Source organism: Anoplopoma fimbria, chromosome 12 (assembly GCF_027596085.1).
Source record: "Anoplopoma fimbria isolate UVic2021 breed Golden Eagle Sablefish chromosome 12, Afim_UVic_2022, whole genome shotgun sequence".
Lineage (NCBI taxonomy): Eukaryota > Metazoa > Chordata > Actinopteri > Perciformes > Anoplopomatidae > Anoplopoma > Anoplopoma fimbria.
In genome coordinates this window covers 23,310,321-23,331,924 of record NC_072460.1, presented here as the reverse complement: position 1 = coordinate 23,331,924, position 21,604 = coordinate 23,310,321, and the positions used below count along the sequence as shown (strand labels likewise).

The 21,604-nt window shown below is 39.5% G+C and overlaps 3 protein-coding genes across 3 annotated transcripts; 2 read left to right on the top strand and 1 right to left on the bottom strand.

Moving 5' to 3' along the window:
* Positions 1-388: 388 nt before the first annotated feature.
* qars1 (glutaminyl-tRNA synthetase 1) lies at positions 389-10,318 on the bottom strand. The gene is made up of 23 exons (XM_054609077.1): positions 10,150-10,318; positions 9,121-9,271; positions 8,716-8,825; positions 8,567-8,642; positions 7,588-7,652; positions 7,431-7,484; positions 7,090-7,153; positions 6,926-7,000; positions 6,719-6,804; positions 6,530-6,616; positions 5,882-5,981; positions 5,696-5,774; positions 5,366-5,605; positions 5,165-5,257; positions 4,932-5,069; positions 3,264-3,351; positions 3,021-3,167; positions 2,814-2,915; positions 2,607-2,699; positions 1,659-1,786; positions 1,494-1,560; positions 1,279-1,404; positions 389-1,132 (listed from the first exon to the last, which is right to left on the bottom strand). The coding sequence occupies exons 1-23, from the start codon at positions 10,258-10,260 to the stop codon at positions 1,082-1,084; spliced, it is 2,331 nt and encodes a 776-aa protein (XP_054465052.1). The 5' UTR covers positions 10,261-10,318; the 3' UTR covers positions 389-1,081.
* A 436-nt stretch (positions 10,319-10,754) lies between these two features.
* Positions 10,755-15,127, top strand: LOC129099574 (N-glycosylase/DNA lyase-like). The gene is made up of 7 exons (XM_054608858.1): positions 10,755-10,980; positions 11,090-11,442; positions 11,541-11,720; positions 12,993-13,171; positions 13,243-13,390; positions 13,499-13,548; positions 13,633-15,127. Exons 1-7 carry the CDS (start codon positions 10,871-10,873, stop codon positions 13,831-13,833), a joined length of 1,221 nt encoding a protein of 406 aa, XP_054464833.1. The 5' UTR covers positions 10,755-10,870; the 3' UTR covers positions 13,834-15,127.
* Positions 15,128-15,803: 676 nt separating this feature from the next.
* LOC129099576 (N-glycosylase/DNA lyase-like) lies at positions 15,804-17,885 on the top strand. Its single transcript, XM_054608859.1, has 6 exons — positions 15,804-16,460; positions 16,575-16,754; positions 17,029-17,198; positions 17,270-17,417; positions 17,526-17,575; positions 17,659-17,885. The coding sequence occupies exons 1-6, from the start codon at positions 16,073-16,075 to the stop codon at positions 17,686-17,688; spliced, it is 966 nt and encodes a 321-aa protein (XP_054464834.1). The 5' UTR covers positions 15,804-16,072; the 3' UTR covers positions 17,689-17,885.
* Positions 17,886-21,604: the final 3,719 nt, after the last annotated feature.

Here is a 21,604-nt window from a genome sequence, read left to right as displayed (position 1 = left end):
CTTCATAGTTTGGATGTCTTCAATATTAATCTACAATGTAGAAAAAAATAAAAATAAAGAAAAAACATTGAATGAGAAGGTGTGTCCAAACTTTTGACTGGTACTGTATACTATTTTGCCACTGAAACTCGTGTATTTTCTTTACTTTTCCTTTGCAAAAGTTCTGGTTTATTCACAAATAAACCATCAAACCATTTTTTATTGATATCAGTATTGTCTCTACAGTACTTTTCTATATAAATATATTATATTTCTCTGTCAATTTGCAGATTATTCACAACTGCCAAACTAATTTGGTATAAATATATTAATATCATGATTATTGGCCTGGTACTGTTTATTTTTTAAACCATCACAGCCTACATTATCTTGTGCTTTTGGTCTTAGAGGTTATGTTACAGTTGAGTGATGGACTACGTATTAGACATTTCTTAGTAAAATCATCAGTTATGTCAACATATATACACATTAATAGTATTATCCACCCTTAAATTGAATATTGAGAGAAGGAACCAATACTCATAGCCAAAATATCATCACATACCAAGTCAAACATGGGATTCTCACACCAAAAAAATTGTATCTAAAATATCACGGGTAGGAGAATATTAATATCAGCTTCAGAAACTATAAGCACAGAGACATGCCAGTTTTTTTTTTTTTGTATAATTTATTCTTGTCTCCTGTCAAAAGGTGCACTGCTCTGAGTCTTAAAAAAATGCACATGATCTATCATCTTTGTAAAAAAGTAATGTATGGTATTTGAAAACATCTCCTCTGTGAAATATTATATAAATATACACAATGTCCTTAATGATCAAAGTTGCATACATTCAACAAAGAAGAAACACTGCATGTGAATCCTTCTGCGGCAGATATAGAACAATTTCAGAGAGACAGATCCATGAAAGCGAACCGCATTTTTTTGAAATATAAGCATGTAATTGTTACAGCATCTGATTTGATTTGGCCTGAGCAGTCTGTGCCCTTGTTAAAAATTACATTAGAGTGATGCAAAAAATTTGGATATGTATCTGTGGGCTCATGGGAAGCAGGAAGCGCGGCTACATCGATCAGTGGATCAGATCTTCCCGGGGTCTTCTTTGAGGGTGACTGTTCTGTTGAAGATGAGCTGCGGCGAAAGGAAAGATTTCAGTTACACTTCACACTCATTACGAAGGAGCCAAAATGTTAAACCAGAGTTAATAACTAAATAATTTCAGTAAGCATTTGTAATATGAAACACAACCGTTTCACAGTCTTTTCATCTTACTGTACCTTATCTACGGTGCTTTCAGGGTCCAGGGAGAAGTAGCCAACTCTCTCAAACTGGAATTTGTCTAAAACCTTCGCTCCCTTCACTGAGATATCCACTAAGGCATCGCTGATCACATGCAGGGAATTCTGAAAAACAAAAAGGAAGAAAATGTATTAAACGATCGCTACGCCGGTTGATAAATCTCAGTCGATGCAGAGAGTGCAGAGGTACTCACGGGATTGATGTCACTCAGGAAGCCATTTGGCACAACAGACTGATCCTCTGGATGTTTGTGAAGGAACCTACATAGATGGAGAAAAGTTTAGTTTCAGTGAGTTTTTCTACATTGAATATTGGTTGTGAATGACAGCGAGTGTGTTTTTTTTCTTCAGTGACTTACAGTCTTTCATAAAGACGCACTTCACACTTCAGCGGCTGGCTGACCCAGTGGATGAAGGCCTTTGGTTTCTCTGCGGTCTCAGAGCTGCAGCAGGTCACCTCCAGCTCCACCACTTTACCCTGAGAGTCCTGAGGAACAAAAGGGACGTTAGCAGGAGGTTGTGTGAGGACGTGGACCACTTTTGCTGACATGACAGGGTAATCAAACCCATAGACTGTATATAAGAAGTGGACGTAGTGACTTCACTCATTGGTTTACGGACTACAGTTTTGAGGCTTTGAGTTAGACATATCGGCCGTCGACATCTTGGATTTGAGTACAACCGTATAACTGAACGCTCAAAAAGGAATTTTTCAGCAACCAAAATGTTACATTTAACTTTCATGAACTGAAAACACGCTGTGAAAGGGTTAAAGTTGTAAGACACACAAACAGCTCCCACGTTGTGGTAGAGACCTGTCAATCACAAGGAAGCCCCGCCCTAATGCATTCCCTGCTTTATGGTCTATTTGACTCTAAATGGACCATAATTTACTAAATGATCATCATGCTGTGTTGAAGAAGACTTGAAACTAGAGATTGAGACCATAAACTCATGTTTACAATGTTTACTGAGGGAATAAATCAAGAGAGAAGTAGAGTCATTTTCTCATAGACTTCTATAAATTACAAAACATTAAAAAAGGGAAAGAATGCAGGTTTAAGACTTCATCATTGGCTTCACCTTTCAGACCCAGAGGTTGGCGCCTGGTTGTATCCCAGAAAACAAACTATATATAAATAAAATTCTCACACACACAAAGCTATCTTTCTTTCATGCTAGCTCCTGTAATTAATTGCTCTACCCACGCTGTTTCCTGCCTCGCCTGATTTTTGCCTCTCCCAGCAATTAAAATTTCGCCCAGCTAAACTGGTCTGACCACACCTCAAACTATTTAGGAGTCTTACCTTGATGACGTTCTTGACAGAGATGACATACCCAGCATGCCTCAGACCTACAGACTGATCTGGAGTCAAACGCTTGTAGCCTTTCTCCATCACCTGCAAAAAGCAGAGTAGTCCGCCATCATCTTCTGTCCGTAATCCAAAGAAAAATAGCACAAAGAGAGTCTGCTACTTATTATTATGTATAGGTATTTATGTTTCCTCTCTGACCTCTCTGAAGTCACTCTGTTCAATGTAGATAGTGCGCGTGAACGGGACGGTGTGGCTGCCTCTGGCCTCGTTGGCAGGAAAGTCCGGTACTCGTACATCTGACTGAGACATAAGAGAACGACAGCAGGAATATTCAGCGCCTGTCATTTTAAATATCACGCAACAAGACAGGATATACAGATATGTATTTGTGAGTCATGCACAGACCTTTGAGTTCTCAGGGAGGTTGGTTACGGTGACTTTGAGCGGCTCTAACACGGCCATGACTCTGGGCGCCGTCTCGTTCAGCACCTCCCTCACACACGACTCCAGGAGGTGGGGCTCCGTCGTTGTCTGGGAAACGGTGACTCCGACCTGCCAACAGATGTTAACGTGTCGTTACAGCGACGTCCTCGTGCATTTACTTACTTGTTTCTTTCAGCAGCTCATCCTTCTGTCCATGCTGCATACCCGTGCACAGAAGTTGTTGATGGCCTCTGGGGGGAAACCTCTTCTCCTCAGCGCGGTCAGAGTGAAGAGTCGGGGATCGTCCCAGTCCCTGTAATCAGAAAATCAATATTTTACAGTTACCAAACTCATTCTATGTGGCACAAAGAGAGCTTGAGTTGTGGTTAAAATGGTTCACTACGAATCACAGTGAGAAGTATATACGGTTTGAATTCACTGGTGATGTTTGAGAGAGATCTGTGTTCGTAAAGGAAGTGGTTTTGGCTTTTAATACCTACAAGTCTCCTTTCAGACATGGAATTGATATCATGGCTGTTGATATGGGGTTTTTTTGTCATTCAGACATACCTTTATCAATGTTGTGGTAATTGAGATCGGTCGTAGTGTTTAAACTACTTTTGGAAATTCTCGTCCTGTATTTTTTAGCGGTCTTATTCGGTCTCACACATTGAGGACAAGATTTTTTTTTTCAAGACCACAACTGTGTGGACATCACTAAATTGCCTGTTAACGTCTTTACTGTCATTGCTCAAAGGAGACACAAGGAAAATTCCCATGTGTTAAAATTCACCTCTACAATGCCTTTTTGTTTATTTCATCAAGACATTTCTTATGTTCACTTATACGAACACTAAAAAAAGGTGAATTACGAGGAATCTTCATTTGTTTTCTGTGGGTGTTTATATGGGAATGTGGATCTTTGAGATAAATTTGAGGAGTGACTCTGGCTTGCATGTTCCACATTCTATTGTAAGTGTGTCATGCAGCGTAGGACTAATGCTGGTCTCGTCTTGGTCATGACTCGGTCTTGACCTGGTCCCAACCCCTGAAAAAAAATGATTGGTCTGGTCTACGTCTCAATACTCTCTGGTCTTTGTCTTGACTCAGTCTTGGTTTAGGTTTTACTACAACACTGACTTTTACATAAAAGTAACTTAGAGCTTACAGGTTCTTCCTTATGTACAGGAAGAACCACATACCAGCACCATATAATTAAAATAATCTATTTTTAGTGTGTAGCTTTTAATGCTGATTTTAAATGTCTGTAAAGCATCTTTGAGTACTCTGAAAAGCGCTCTATAAAAATATTATTATTATTATTATTATTATTATAGTATAATATAGTAAGTAAGGCCTTTTGTACAGCAAATCTTCAGTTGTCTTAACTGCTTCAAAATTGAATGATTTAAGAATGGTGCCTGTGCACAATATTTAGGGATTATTTGTATTCCGTGGTTAATTCCTTCTCATCCAGTTGCCCCAGAAGTGTTCGCGTTTACACAAAGAGTTGCAAATCTGAAAAGGGCTTTAGTGAAAGAGTATAAAATAGAACAGTAAATATAAAACAGGGTAACAGGAAGGGATGCAGGGAAGCAACTTTTTCCTCAACTGAGGATATCTGACAATATCGATTTGTAGGGCTGTCTTTTTTTCAAATAAAAAAATGTGTGTACTACACTGCATGGAAGTCATTGCGCTAATTATTTTTTCGGGAAATATAAAATGTTAAAAAAATTACATTGACAAACGTGGATCGATCAATTCTTACAGTATAGTATATTTTAATACTTTTCATCCATTTAGATTTTTTACAGCCAATTATTTCCATTCATCACAAGACAAACTGTTCTGCAATATAATGTAATAGTTATAAATAATTAACTTCTTTACCTGACGACGCCAGTCTCTACCAGTTTGATGATTTTTCTCTTTGACACGACGGTGTAGGTGAGGTTCAAGCGCCCGTATTCCCACTGAACCGGACAGTACAAGTCCAGAGCGTTGCACAGCCAGAAATACGATGAACGCCTGTCACAAACACAAAGAGGACCAACAGAGTCAGTGAATGTGACGATGCATTTGTGTGTTAAACTACGATAGATCACAGAAGAGTTCTCACATACCTGGCCTGAAACTCTTTGGTGCAGAGTGAGTGTGTGATGTTTTCAATGGAGTCACACAGACAGTGGGTGTAGTCATACGTGGGGTAGATGCACCTGCAGAGAGAGAGAGAGAGAGATGTAAATAAAACACAGCTTGTAGTGAGAAAGGATGTAATTAAATGAAACAATCTGGGTGAAAAAAGTACAAATCAGTTTTCGTACCATTCATCTCCCGTCCGATGATGCGGCGTGTATTTGATTCTGTACGCCACGGGGTCCAGCTTCCCGTCCTCCATGACCATCTTCATCCTGAGCGTGGCCTCTCCCTCGGCAAACAGCCCCTTCTTCATCCTCTCAAACAACACCAGCGACTCCTCAATGGGTCGGTCTCTCCACGGCGATGGAGGAGTGTTATGGCCCTTTAGCTCCTCCCCTTTCTGGTGGCAGATGTACGCATGACCCCTGAAGGAAGACAGAGACGAGATGAAGCCGACGTCATCTACTGGCGTGTGCAAAAATACTAACATTTACACGCATAGTTCCTACACTCACCTGCGGATGAGATCCACAGCGAGGTCGTAGAGCTGCTGAAAGTTGTCGGATGCGTGCGTGACATCGTACGGTTCGTAGCCTGTGTAAGAAAGCTTCGTTGATAAGAATGTATCTTCCTGAACGTGGAATGTACCTGAAGCTGTCATCAGATCACAAAACGGTGTAAATGAACAGAGTCAGACTCACCAAGCCACTCCACCATGTCCTTGATAGCAGTGAAGTATTTTTCCTCCTCCTTCTCTGGATTTGTGTCGTCATACCTTAAGAAACAAATTCCGTTGTTGGCCTACAGGAAGACAAATGTTTTAATGAAAACTGCTGCAACAGAGACGATTAAACTGTCAGTGGTTCTAACACCTTTTATCAGTCATATATCCCCTATTCTTTCAACCAAGTGGCCCCTAACCATTGTGGTAGAAACAAAAAATGCATATGTTTCAGCAGTTGAGAGTTTAAGGCAGTAAACGATTGCACTGAAAATAGGAATATTAAATATAAAATGTGGTTTATCAAAAATGTTTCTTATTGAAGTAGTATAGTCTTATTGAAGTAGTATAGTAATAATAATATAGTTATTATTGTAAGAATAATGCATGACGGATACAATTAACAATTAAAGGCAGGTTTGGTGATGTTCTTCAAAAACATTTTTTATATTTTTGTTGAAATTCTCATTACAAACCTGAATTCATCAATCAATTAATCAAATGCTCTGAAAAAAAAAAGATCCCACAACTCCCTTGATGTACTCCAAAGTACCCCTAGGGGTGCTAGAAACCCCATTTGAGAAACACTGGCTTATGTGGTGGTGATAGAGAACAGAAAAACACAAACCTTTGCATAACCAAAATTGAAGTTGATGGCTTTGGCGTGTCCAATGTGAAGGATCCCGTTGGGCTCAGGAGGGAAACGAGTACGGATCTAAAGGAAATCATAAATGGAAAGATGGAGAAATCAATATTCAGAATGATTTTCCAAGTTAATGTGTTTATTCTCCAAAAGTAACACAAATAAACTTTGTACCTGTCCACCAGTGAACTCCATGTGCTTTTTAAGCAGGTCCATTGTGTTTGGTGTGATCACATAGCCCTCAGTTTTATAGTTCTCTCCTGTGTGATGGAAGTTAAAGATGAAAGATTGACAAACTCAGTAAGTAAATAATTGAACTACTCTAAATAAAGAAAAAAAAGAGCAACAAGCTGAGATGAATCTGCTGCTAATTGTTCTCACCTGGTTTATGGAACTTCAGTGACTCTCCTCTGAGCTGCTCCATCAGTGACTTTCCTTCCCCAGACATCCCCTCATCTAAATAACCAACAAGCAAAGTAAAAAACTGACAAAAACATAAAACTAAATTTGCCTTCAATCTGCCGTCCACTTTGCCTGCTGCTTACCCGTCACTGCCACCTCCTCCTTCTTCGTCTTTCCCTCACTGCTTGCCACTTTGGCTTTCTGGGGCTGCAAAACAATTAAATGTCAACCACAGATGAAATCAGATGATTTGTGATTGAAGGAATAGTTATAAACATTTTATAAAATAAAATAAAATGACTTGTGTTTGTGCAGAGAGTTAAATGAGAAAATCGTATTTGCAATATTTGAATGGTAAATGTGAAACTACAACTAGCAGCCAGTTAGCTTAGCATAAAGACTGGAAACACGTGGACACAGAAATTAAATAAGCATAATGCTCAAAATGTCATGCTATTAATTAGTATAATGTGACTTGTTCTACCTTAACTTTCTTCTCCAGGTCGGCTTCTGTCTTGGGTCCTAAGAGGTGCAGGACCTTTAAGAACAAAGTCAGAGATAGTTACAGTACGCAGTGAGAATAACCCGACAACTTCAGATACAAACATACAATCACAATCATTCTCTTTTTCAAGACTCACCTGCATGTCCACCTCATTTTTGATGACCTTCCCATCAGCCCATTTTAGAGCAGAGCGTCCCTCTCCTGTAACAGACACAGAAGCTTAGTGAGACATTCTGTGTGTCTGTTAGGCTTTAAAGCCAGGGTTGGTAATCTTCTTCCAAAGACATTGTTCAATCAATAAATCCAATACTGTTAATGATTAATAACAAGTAATAAATACAGTATCTGTGGCTGACGTAGCGCTGTAATAAGCACACACTTTCGAACATTTTTTCAGCCAAGTAAAATTTTCAGCAGAAAAAAAATGACAGTTAACGATTGCATGGAAAATAGCAATATTCAACATAAAATGTGGTTTAACAAACTTGCATTTACATTTCTTAATGAACAAGTAAAGTAGAATTATTTTAGAAATTTTGCAAGACTGATATATTAAAATGTACATTTAAAGGCAGAGTTGTTATCCTGTTAAAAAACATTTTTGATATTTTTGTGCAATTCGTTCTCTTTACATCCTGACAGCAATCAATAAATCAAAGGTTTGACAAAAAAAAGGAATCAGTTAACTGTCGCAGGACTGTAATAAGCCCGTCCAATCATTTCATTTTGCCCAAATGTAATGATCTGACGAGCTAACTGCCTGCCTACCTAAACCTATTCTGCCTGTGCACTGATTCATCGTCACCGGATTCTTCCTCAAGCTGCTAGCTTGACAGCTTTTGTTTATGTTCATAATAATTTTGGGAAAGTGGCTTCTTTAGAGGAAGGCCTGAAGGGACGGGCTGTCAGTGTTGCTGACTTTCTAGCTAGATTTAGTGACTTTTGGAGCTAGTGCTGTTAGCTTCTTTAACTGGTTACGACTTGGCAACACTGGGCTGTTTTTTTTCTTTTGTATATTTTCTAAAAAAACATCGAACTCTTGCAAGTTTCTCAAGATTACCAACCCTGCCTTTAACGGATTCAAAATATTCAACTATGTAAGTGTGACATCATACCCATTAGCAGTCCCATGTTGAAGTGGTACCTCTCCTTCAACAGCTGTTCCTTGTGCTTCTTGATCACCAACTCCACCTGCACAATATTCAACAGTCAGTGAAGCTTGTAAACAGACAGACGTACCTCTGAGGAATGTAAGCTCACTTACGGCTTCTTCAATCTGCTCCGGTGTTATGACCACGCCCACTCCACATGCTTCTTCAAACTCCCTCTGGTTGATGGGGTCCTGAGGATGACTCTTCACAAATTCCAGTGCAGCTGCAATGAAAAAAAAGTGGGAGGAGAAGTTATTGTCTCAGATCATACATGTAGTTATTCCAGACTCTTTTAAACCGCCAAACTCAAAAGCATATCATGTTAAATCCTGACTGAATTTTGGTATGCACACACCATACTTTGTGTGTAAACAGTAGTAGGTGAATTAATTCAGTGCAATATACATCTTAGTATTGTTTCAGTTTGAAAAAGATACAAAGTTTCATGTCAAAAAAGTCTGTGTTTACATTTTCTTTACGAGCAGTCGGGTTGCAACATGTCAAGTGTCAGAACTTACCTGCCAGCTGTAGCTCTGTGCAGATTTTGCACTTAACTATACTGTCTGAAAGGAATGCCAGGCGCTTGAGGTCTTTAAGGCGAGATACCATACTGTACAATAATGTACCAATGGCTTTGTCCACTCCTGCTGGCCCACAGGCACGCTGGGCCTATTGAAACCAATGAGAGAAAACACAATGAATTGATTTGTCCTTCAATATACAGTACCAGTCAAAAGTTTGGACACACCTTCTCATTCAATGGTTTTTCTTTATTTTTACTTTTATATACTTTTTTTTATTTTTTTTATTTATATTTTGTATATATATATATATATATAGTACCAGTCAAAAGTTTTGACACACCTTCTCATTCAATGGTTTTTCTTTATTTTTTTTATTTATTTATATATATATATATATATATATATATATATAATATATAATTTATATATATATATAATAAAAGTTTGGATATTCTCATTCATTTTTTTTCTATTTATTTATATATATATTTTTGTATTTATTTATTTATAGTACCAGTCAAAAGTTTGGACACACCTTCTCATTCAATGTTTTTTCTTTATTTTTATTTTTTTCCTACATTGTAGATTAAAATTGAAGACATCCAAACTATGAAGGAACACATATGGAATTATGTGGTAAACAAACAAATGCTCAACAAACCAGAATATGTTTTATATTTTAGATAAAGTAGTTGAATGAGAAGGTGTGTCCAGACTTTTGACTGGTACTGTATATGTGTGTCAAGAGCTGGTGGTCTGTGTCACAGTCCAACAGGGAAGTGTAATAATTCCCCTTATCTTAATTCTGGGAGAATTGTCTGCAAACAAACAAAGGCATCAAATTGAAAGTGAAAGAGACCCTGCAACCACAGATTATCAAAAGCTATGAGGAAGTAAGTACCCATTTAAAATGAAGAAGAACTGAGGGTGTAGGGAATAAATGATGTGTTTCTTTACAATAAGTGGGCTATAAATGTCAGTGCCATCCCTCAGCTGTCCCCTCAACAACACGTGGGTTCCTACCTGGATAATGGCCTCCTTCAGGGCGGAACTGAGTGCTTCATTTTTCAGCGTTTCTTTTGCCTTCTGCTCGCTGAGCCCAATGGAAGTGAAAAGTGTCAATGTATCTGCCATGTTTCTCCTCTGACACGCCACCTCCTCACACGGTTATTTCAGGAGAGAGAGAGAGGAGACGACTTCCTGTATGCACCGCAAAGCCAAAAAAGAGATACAAAAATATTAGCCAATAGGACATCGCGGGCACGGATGGAATTGGCCAATCGTGAACGAGCTTGGTCAAAGGTACCGCCCACTATACGTAGGAGAGCCAATCAGAAGTTGTGTTGACATCAGGAGGGCGGGGTTACCGGAATCTGTGTAATGTTGCGTCAGATTGCCAATAAAACTATCCCTGATAATTATTAACATGAGGTTAGGATAAAAATAAACTTCTTTCTTGTATAATATAACATTAAATAGTAAGTATTATATTATCACAAGCACCTAAACGCGGAAGCTTTGCATCTAATTATGTCCAGCTTTGTGACAGTGTTAGGTTTTTGTTGTCCAACATAATAACGACTCCATGCAGGGTATTACTGCTGTAAGGTACATTAAAGTCGTGTTTCCTGTTTTCCCACATACACTGGCTCCCACTGTGAGTTTGTATCATGCTGGGAAACTGTTGTGGGTCAGTGCATGCTTGTTTTAACTTGTAAAACAGACAGAGGGGTTATTTGTAGTTATGGCCAAACATGTGGTGCTGTCATCAGGGGCAAAAATGTGGAGATCTCTGGCTTGTGCCAAGTCAGAGCTGCGTCTGGATCTCACTCTTGCTTGTGGACAATCTTTCCGGTAATTATAAGTCTAACTCAGATGTAATGCTAGTCTGTCATCATTATAAGTTTATGCATGAACCTAATACAGTTTACATCCTTGCATGTGACACATTTTCATCCCACAGCTGGAGAGAAACTGCAGAAGGCCACTGGACTGGAGTGATGGGAGGAAGAGTTTGGACTCTGACTCAGACAGATGACACTCTCTGGTACCATGTTTACCAAAGGTCAGACAGGCAGGGTGAGGCCAAGGACAGGAAGAGGAGGGCTGGTGTTCCTCTCCAGGTGGAAAACAAGTCAGAGAAGAGATTCAAAGGAGCTTTGAAGGAGGAGGAGGAGCCGGTGGCTGTGACTCCAGTGCAGGAGGAAGAGGAGATGCTGAGAGACTACTTCCAGCTGAATGTGAGGCTGATGGATCTGTATAATGAATGGGGAGCAGCAGACCTCCACTTTCAGCGCATTGCAGACATCTTCACAGGTCAGTGTGTGTGTGTGTGTGCATGATAACACTTATTATGACACTGAAATGAATGATAGTGACAATATTTGTTTTATATTTTTCTGGTCTCTCCCCAGGTGTGCGAATGCTGCGTCAGGACCCCACTGAATGTCTGTTTTCCTTCATTTGCACCTCCAACAACCACATCTCTCGTATCCATGGCATGGTGGAGAGGCTGTGTCAGGCTCTGGGCGACCCGCTGTGCCAACTGGATGAAACCTCTTACCACAACTTTCCTTCCCTGGCTGCGCTCGCAGGTACTATATTCTCTCTCCACAGACCGACAGTACTGCCCTGTTAATAATCTGTCTTAGTATCAGTGGGGCAGCGTTCACAACTGGCTCAGGTCTCTTGGGTCCCCAATGATATTATTCGCCCTCCACTTTTGCTGTAGTGTGAGCGGATCAATGGCGGAAGATCCAATCAAAATCAGAATTGGTTTATTGCAAAGTACATTTGCACATAAAAGGAATTTGGCTTTGGTGATTGATGCATAACATGAACAATGTGCAATAGTATAAGACATAATAATAACAAATGTTTTTTTTCACAACAAATAAACAAACAAACAAATATAAAGTAGGTCAAAATACATATTTTATTTAGGTGTGAAGTGTATATTTAACGTGTGCAGGGATATGTAAATGTCTGTAATTGTCACAGGGATGTAAGAGTCAGAGTCAGTGGGGGTCCGGGGCTTTGTTGATGAGCCAAACTGCAGACAGGAAGAAACTTTTTTTTATTGCGTGAGGTGTTGATCTTGATGGAGCGCGGCCTCCTGCCAGGGTTAGAGGGGTCGGCTGCAACCTCCTTGCCCGCCTCAGGGTCCTGAAGTAATGGAGGGACAGCAGATTACAGCAAATCACCCTCTCAAACCAGGAGGCCTTGGTTTTTGTTCTGGCCAATGCAACAATATTTTCATCTTCAGTCGTGTTGCATAATAGAAAGAAACACATTGACTTTTTTTGTTTTCTTGTTTAATGTCCTTTTATGATTCTGGTAAATACTTTGGGGAGAGCTTGGGTTGTTTTAGGTTTTGATGTATGGTCTTTATTTCAATATTTTTCTGACATTTGGGATGTGCGACAAATCTTTGGTTTTGGGAGGCTTTATGCTTTTGAGTGATCTGTATTTTCGTTGCGCCTATTTTTGTGCTTTGGAGCCATTATTTTTCTATTATTGGAAGCTAAGTACTTGGATGGGAGACCACCTGGTGTTGTAAGCTTTTTTACTTTTCTAACTTTCCCCCCAGGATATATTAAGTATTTGTGTATCTTTATCTATCAGACTACTACTATCCAGCCTCTGTTATAAGAAAGTAGAATAATAAGAGCTTTGGTTGTTAGCTGAGTGGTACATTAATCTCACTGTAGGTTCAATGACAAATATGTTACTACTGTATATTTTTATTTGTGTTTATTTCTTTCTTAAAGTGCCTAAATATTCAATGCTGCTGTAAACCTCCTGAGAGTCACGTTCACCATCCATTTTAGTCATAAATGTTGTTTTTTTTACACTTTAATTTGCAGACAACAGCGTAGAAGCTCGTCTCAAGGATCTGGGTTTTGGATACAGGGCTCGGTTCATTCAGCAGAGCGCGGCTCAGATTTTGGACACTCATGGGCTCCAGTGGCTCGAAGGTCTACGCAGCATCCCGTATCTGCAGGCCCGAGATGCTCTGCGTGATCTCCCCGGCGTTGGCCCCAAGGTAGAGCAGCCTCTTATATTTTTGGTGAACTTGTAACAGCAACATGTAATCGATGCTGTGTCTCCCTGTAGGTGGCCGACTGTGCATGTCTGATGTCCCTGGATAAGACAGAGGCCGTGCCCATTGACACACACGTGTGGCAGATTGCTAAACGCGACTACAGCGACGCACCTGGCAACGGACAAAAGAGCATCACAGATAAACTTCACAGAGATCTTGGTCAGTATTCATGCACCTCATCAGTAGTATGTTCAATGTGATTGTAAAAACACTGAAAAGTGGTTCTCTTTAATCCTTAACACAATCAACTGTAATATTTCTGCACAGGGGGGTTTTTCAGAAAACTGTGGGGTTCTCATGCTGGTTGGGCACAGACGGTGAGTGTTACCAGTCAGTGAGTTTCTGTCATGTGTCTTACCGTCCGTCTGCTATAACCACAGTGTGTCTTTATCTGTTTTTAGGTGCTGTTCTGTGCTGACCTGAAGAAGTTCCAAAAACTGAAAGAGAGGCCACACCTGAAGCAGCCGAAGAAAGAGGAAGACGATGAGGAAAAAGTGACGGTAGCACGAAAGAGCACAAAAATTAAGACCGAAGGAAATGGAACTGTGAAGAGCACGAAAACCAAGTCGGCACATCACAAGAAAGCAAAGACGTCTGTCTAGAAATGAGACGGTAATGTGAGGTAAACAAGCTTCTTACATCAGGACTCACATCAGATTACAACAACAACCATAGCTTCACTTAAAGAAATATACAAACACGATAATAATCACATTTTTGTAAGAAGATTCTCAGGGTTTATGTTTAGACGTGTTTATGTTGTTTATTGTGACCTCTTCTATGTCTACTTTTCTATGAGTTCACTACTACAGTAATAATACAGCTCACTTTTATAATAAAGACAAAATAATGGGATATTATTTGCATATGTGTTCGAATAATGTAACGATTAATAACAAGAATAAAAATAGTATCTGTGGCTGACGTAGCACTGTAATAAGCACACCTTTGGAACATATCTTTCAGCCAACTAACATTTTTGTTGTGTGTTTGATGTGTTTGTTGCAACAGTTGTTATTTTAAGAATTATACAGAACTGATATTTTTAAATGAACATTTAAAGGAAGAGTTGGTAATCCTCTTAAAAAGCATTTTGAAGGGATGGGTTTGTTTTTTGGTCAGTGTTGCCGACTTTCTTGCGAGATTTAGTGACTTTTGGAGCAAGTGGTGTTAGCTACTTTCAGTGGAGAAGAGTTTGATACACTGGGCTGGGTTTTTTCTGTTGTTTTCCTTCGCTTGGCCTTGGCCAATCGTGAACGAGCTTGGTCAAAGGTACCGCCTACTATAAGTAAGAGAGCCAATCAGCAGTTGTGTTGACATCAGTAGGGAGGGGTTATCGGAATCTGTGTAATGTGTCAGATTGTCAAGAAAACTATCCCTGATAATTATTAACATGAAGTTAGGATAAAAATAAATAAATCTTATTTGTATTATATATCATTTAGTAGTATTTATTATATTATCACAAGCTCCTAAACTTAAATGCTTTTCTCCAAATTTTGTCCAGTTTTGCAACAGTGTTAGGTCTTTGTTGTCCAACATCATCGCTGCTAGTGAAAAACAACTCAGGTATTATTAGTGTTGTAAGGTGTACAATTTTGTTTTGTTTTTTTGAACAATTTTACATGTACAATTTACAAAATACATTTACAAATTGTCATGAAGAGACAGCAAAATACATATATTCAAACTTACATGCCAGGGGGAGAGAGGAAAGACAGAAACAAAATAATACAAATAAAAATAGAAAAACATAAATAAATAATATTAAAAAAGAGGACACTAAGGCACAAATCCTGATTGTATAATTACAAACATATATCGAAGGCAATGCATGACATCCTTGTTTTTATAGCTTTTTTGTTGGTACAGCATTTAATGGTTTTTAAATATAATTCAAACTCTGTAAAAAACACAAAAAAAAAAGGTCTTTGGCTTGTAAATTTATATTTATGTATATAGAATTTGGCAAGAATAATAAAAAGATTTATGATATACGCCCTTTCCTCATTTCTTTTGTCATAGTTAAAGAATCCAAATATAACATTTTCATAGTATAGTATAAAATCTTTGTACAAAACATCTCTGATAAATCTTGAAACATTTTCCAATAACTTTTTAGAATACTGACAATGCCAAAAAAGATGAGGAACAGTTTCAGGTTTAGCTGTGCAGAAGGTACAGTTTGTATCTAAATCTTTCTTAAATTTCTTGAGAAAATGCTTCGCAGGGTAAAACTTGTGTATAATCTTAAAGGAAACCTCTCTAATCTTATTCGTGATACAATGTTTTTGGGGCAATGATCTAACTTTAGTCCAAGGAATATTCTTTGCAAAACTACTCCAATAAGTAATGACATAAGGCTTTGAGACAACTCCACACTGAAAAAGAGAACGATTAGCTCGGTTATTCATCTTACAGGTTGGTGATAAACACATTTTGACCACAGGGAGTGTCACTGTTTTACATGTGAGCCTGACATGAAACGCCCTCACACTACGTACACTGAAGTTGTGTTTCCAGTTTCCCCACTGACACTGGCTCACACAACGAGTTTTGATAGTGCCGGAAATCTGTGGTGGGTCAGTGTACGCTTGTTTTCACTTATAAACAGACAGCGGGGTTACTTTTAGTTATGTCAGAACATTTGGTGCTGTCATCAGGGGCAGAACTGTGGAGATCTCTGGCCTGTACCAGGTCCGAGCTGCGTCTGGATCTCACTCTCACCTGTGGACAATCTTTCCGGTAATTATAAGTCTAACTCAGATGTAACGCTAGTCTGTCATCATTATAATCAACAGGGGAGTTTCCGCATAGACCTAATACAGTTTACATCCTCGTATGACACTTTGTATTGACACATTTTCATCCCACAGCTGGAGAGAAACCGCAGAAGGCCACTGGACTGGAGTGATGGGAGGACGAGTTTGGACTCTGACTCAGACAGATGACACTCTCTGGTACCATGTTTACCAAAGGTCAGACAGGCAGGGTGAGGCCAGGGGCAGGAAGAGGAGGGCTGGTGTTCCTCTCCAGGTGGAAAACAAGTCAAAGAAGAGATTCAAAGGAGCTTTGAAGAAGGAGGAGGAGCCGGTGGCTGTGACTCCAGTGCAGGAGGAAGAGGAGATGCTGAGAGACTACTTCCAGCTGAATGTTGATATGGGGGATCTGTACAACAAATGGGGAGCAGCAGACCCCCACTTTCAGCACATTGCAGGCAACTTCACAGGTCAGTGTGTGTGTGTGTGCATGATACCACTTGTTATTACACTGAAAGTAATGACAGAGCCAATATTTATTTTATGAAATGTGCCTTAAATGTATTTTTTTGGTCTCTCCCCAGGTGTGCGAATGCTGCGTCAGGACCCCACTGAATGTCTGTTTTCCATCATTTGCACCCCCAACAACAAACTCTCTCGTGTCCATGGCATGGTGGAGAGGATGTGTCAGGCTCTGGGCGACCCGCTGTGCAAACTGGATGAAACCTCTTACCACAACTTTCCTTCAGTGTCTGCGCTCGCAGGTACTATATTCTCTTATCCTGTACTGTTTATAATCTTTGTTAGTATCAGTGGGGCAGCGTTCACAACTGCAACAGGTCTCTTGGGTCCCCAATGATATTATTCACCCTGCACTTTTACTGAAGTGTGAGTGGATCAATGGTAGAAAATCTAACCAGGAGGTTTGTATTTCTGCTTCATTTTCATGATAGAAAGAAACACATTGCATGTCATTGATGAGAATCACGTTCACCATACATTTTAGTCATAACTGTTTTTTTACACTTTAATTTGCAGACAACAGCGTAGAAGCTCGTCTCAAGGATCTGGGTTTTGGATACAGGGCTCGGTTCATTCAGCAGAGCGCGGCTAAGATTTTGGACACCCAGTGGTTCGAAGGTCTACGCAGCATCCCGTATCTGCAGGCCCGAGATGCTCTGCGTGCTCTCCCCGGCGTTGGCCCCAAGGTAGAGCAGCCTCTTATATTTTTGGTGAACTTGTAACAGCAACATGTAATCAATGCTGTGTCTCCCTGTAGGTGGCAAACTGTGTATGTCTGATGTCCCTGGATAAGACAGAGGCCGTGCCCATTGACACACACGTGTGGCAGATTGCTAAACGCGACTACAGCGACGCACCTGGCAACGGACAAAAGAGCATCACAGAAAAACTTCACAGAGATCTTGGTCAGTATTCATGCACCTCATCAGTAGTATGTTCAATGTGATTGTGAACACGCTGAATAGTGGTTCTCTTTAATCCTTAACACAATCAATTGTAATATTTGTGCACAGGGGATTTTTTCAGAAACCTGTGGGGTTCTCATGCTGGTTGGGCACAGGCGGTGAGTGTTACCAGTCAGTGAGTTTCTGTCATGTGTCTTACCGTCCGTCTGCTATAACCATGTTTGTATTTATCGTTTTTTAGGTGCTGTTCTGTGCTGAACTCCAGAGATAAACAAGCTTCTTACATCAGGACTCACATCAGATTACAACACCAACCATAGCTTCACTTAAAAAAATATACAAACACTATAATAATCATGGTATAAAACTAATTATTGTCAAAAGATTCTCAGGGTTTATATTTAGATGTGTTTATGTTGTTTATTGTGACCTCTTCTTTGTCTACTTTTCTGTGAGTTCACTACTACAGTAATAATTCAGCTCACTTTTATAATAAAGTTGTGAGAGAAAATACTATCAAGCCAACTGAAAGTGTCATATTGTCTCTCACTCCCTCTTAATGTTGCCAAAAGAGGCCTCTAGGTGGCAGTATGCATTGGAGGATAAATATAAAAAAAAACAATACGCCTTAAAGTGGGCTATTTGCTTTTAAAAAATATTTTTAATTTAAATATCAGAACAACAAATTCCCCCGGGGTGAACGCTTTCTGCCAAGCCCCCCCGGTTCCTGTTACACAGTTCACCAACACGTCATGGCATCTGCTTGCATGTCTGAAAAGGTCATAGGACACCAAAATGGTGTGTTGTGTTTCTTCGTGTGCATTCAAAATAGTGCGTCTGTCGGACCGCACAAAGCTGCCGTACGGTCTGTATGTTTATAGGCGTTAGTTGACTGTGTCAGCTGCTCTTTTATAGCAGGGATTGCAGTTATCTGCTGTCACTGCTTGGGGTTACGTGACTGTCTCTGGTGACAACATGAACATGTCTCTAGGGGTGTTTGACCTAATACTGTCCCCGTACGGCAATGAGGAATCATTGTAAAATGTGGCGACAGAGTGCATGTATCCAACAGCCTTCTTGCCCTAGTTTGAAAGGCCTATTTTCTGACATGTTGGCGTATGTGAGCAGGTGCATCATGTGTGTCGTTGCTGCATCTGTGTGAGTGTGTGTGTGTGTGTCTGACCGTGCATGTTTCATCCATAGACAACATTTATTTGTGGAAGTTTGTGCAGCCGTGCGTGATAATGAAGTGTGTGAGTCAGCTTTCATCCACGCTCTCAGTCGAGCCGGACAGAAGCTGGGGCCCAGCTTCAGGGCAGAGTCACAGAGAAGAAGAAAAGCAGGGTAAAAATAGAGCTGAGACGAGGAATATTCTTTTTCTTTTTTTTTTAAAGCCAGGGAGAGGTGAAAGAGTGCTCGAAGTGGGGACATGAATCTTAAAGAAAAAAGCAATGTGCACATGCAAGTTGACACACAAAGACTCAAACAACACAACAGCGGCCTGCACGTTATGTAAGAGATGGCTCTCAGCTTGTATCATGGCCTCGGGAATGATTCAGTTGAAAGGACATCTCTCCTCTTATCTACTTTATCTAAGAGGTCTTCATATCTCCCCGCAGGCACCAGGGGGCGCCACTTTTTGGAGGGCCAAACAAAACAAAAAGGGAAAGGTCTCTTGTCTATTTCCAGATGTGCAGATGTGCAAGATTCCTTTTATTTCTCTCCGAGTAACAGAATGTGAGAGGTGGTTTTTTTCGTAGATGAGTTGTCCTAGTGAGATGTAGGGGACCTAATTGCCAAGTCATATGTGAGTGTGTGTGTATGTGTGGAAAAAATCAAGAGTGTGTGATATGCAGAAAATCATTATGTAGCCAATGTCTCTTCCATATATTTATATATATAGCCATATGTATATTCCATATATTATATATATATATATATATATATATACGATATTGTAAAAAAATTGGAAAGTCATGAGAAAAACTGTTATTTCTGTTTTTGGCTATTCCAGTTAATTAAATGCCTGACGAATCATCACGCTGGTGCAAGAATGATGCAAAAATTCACATCTCCATAAAGCAGTCCTGGGCAGTAGTTTGCAAAATTACCTATAATCGTGATAGATAGAAATATATATATATATATATATATATATATATATATATATATATATATATATATATATATATATATATATAAATAGAAGGTTATATTCTACCTTTTATAATGTTTAGTTTTAGTTGACATTTTCTAAAATGTGTAAATTCAGTAATATGTTTGCTATTGGGATCATAGATAACTGTGTATGCACATTTATTTAAACTTATGTAAAATATAGGAATTTATTAAGATATTACATTCAATAATTTGATTAATGATAATAACAAATAACAGTTACGGTATTGTTACAACCATGTTGCCATTTATGTTAAAACTAATCTGTCATAGGGTTAAACCTTTTTGAAAAATAGTGTTATTATAAAATTATTATATCAGTTTATTTAAAAGAATTTGATCCCGTTTTTCATATCCAGGCTCCATGCAGGTTTGAGCCCAAAAATGGTCTCCATACACATCCACACTCTGCCTACTACTTAAAATGATGGATGTTATTATTCCTGAATGGTAACAGATGTATTATATAACGATATCAGATACAATACCTAAGATGGATAAAATTTAAAGAGAGTTGTGTTGATTCACCTTGGATGTGGTGAAACCCAATGCTGCTGGAGGGGAGGCAGCCTTGAGGGGAGCTTTGGGGGGGGGGCAGTCCCCACATGGAAGTCCGTCTTTGGGGCCCGGAGTTGGGGAGATTATTTCTTTGGTGTCTAGACAACCAAAGGGTGAGGGGAAAGCCACATAGAGAGAGAGACTGAGCGAAACAAAAGTATTTCATCTGCCTCATATCTTTGCGGATGACTGTTCTTAATACAAGAGGCTTTTATTGTGAAAAATGAACGCCTTCTACCATCTGATATGATCCCCACTTGGCTGGCCGTGATTACGGTTCGATGCCGTATAGATCTGGAGGAAGAAGCAGTTCCGTCTGCTCCGGAGTTAAATTTCAAAGCTCCAGACCAGGATCAATTCAAATGACTAAGTGGAATGTCTTCAGCGCATTCCTGGACAAAGATGGTATAGAAACACTATCCACAGTGAGGGGTGAGGGATGGCGGGAGTGGTTTTACGTGTACGTCATGTGTCAGACCAACTCCCTCCCTTTTAAGAGTTTGTTCATTTAGCAAGCTTTAAATACCACGCCCTTCTCACGTTATTTAAAGCACGCTAAAAATTCCACATATGAATCAAAAGCTGTCAGTAAAAGGCACTACATACTTGTAATTTAGTTGTATTTTGGGTTTATTTTATTCTCAGTTCTAAGGAAATTTTGAATTGTTCAATTTTAAATGAGAAAACAGAGTGTCAAAATCAGATTTAAGAAAAAAAAAAATGGATGCTTGTGCTTTGGGATGACAACGCCCGGAGAGGCTTCTCTTTCTGTCCTGATAAACAGTCATCTACATAATGCTCATCAAAACTATGTTTAACACTTGCATTAAGACTTATTCAGAAAACTGTTGAAAACTGGGACATATGGCCAAAGTTGATTAATTTCATTTGAAATAAAGGTCAATTTTCTTTTCATTAAAGCACCACGGCACAACCAAAGTTCAAATACTGCACTTCTCTCTTTTGTTTGAACACAGCCAGTTTACATTCCTAGTTGGTCAAATACCGAAGCTTTGCCACGCCATGCCACTCGCCGTCTCACACACAAGGCGCCCTTTAGCAAGAAACCGGAGTTGTTTTGAAGTAACGTTAGTGATGTTTGGGACATGTTTGCTGTACTAATGTTACGTTTTATTTAAAGCCCAAATATGATGTGTTTCCTAAACCTAACCAAGTGGTTTTGTAGCCTGAACCTGTGTCTTTTTGGTTTGAATTAATAACATTAACCACTTATTTACTGCGCTGAAATACTCGGAATTGGAATGAGAATGTGTTTCCTTCATTTTTTGTGTTGATTTTAGCAGTCCCTGTGAACGAAAGTGGTAGTCTTTCCGAGTCCCAGAGTCCTTTAAGAAAACCTCAAATTTAACTGCAGCAGGGGTCTGAAAGTCTTCCCGTCTTAGTCCTGGTTCTGGTTCTCCGGTGCCTCCCTCCACTTGACCGAGCCCAGC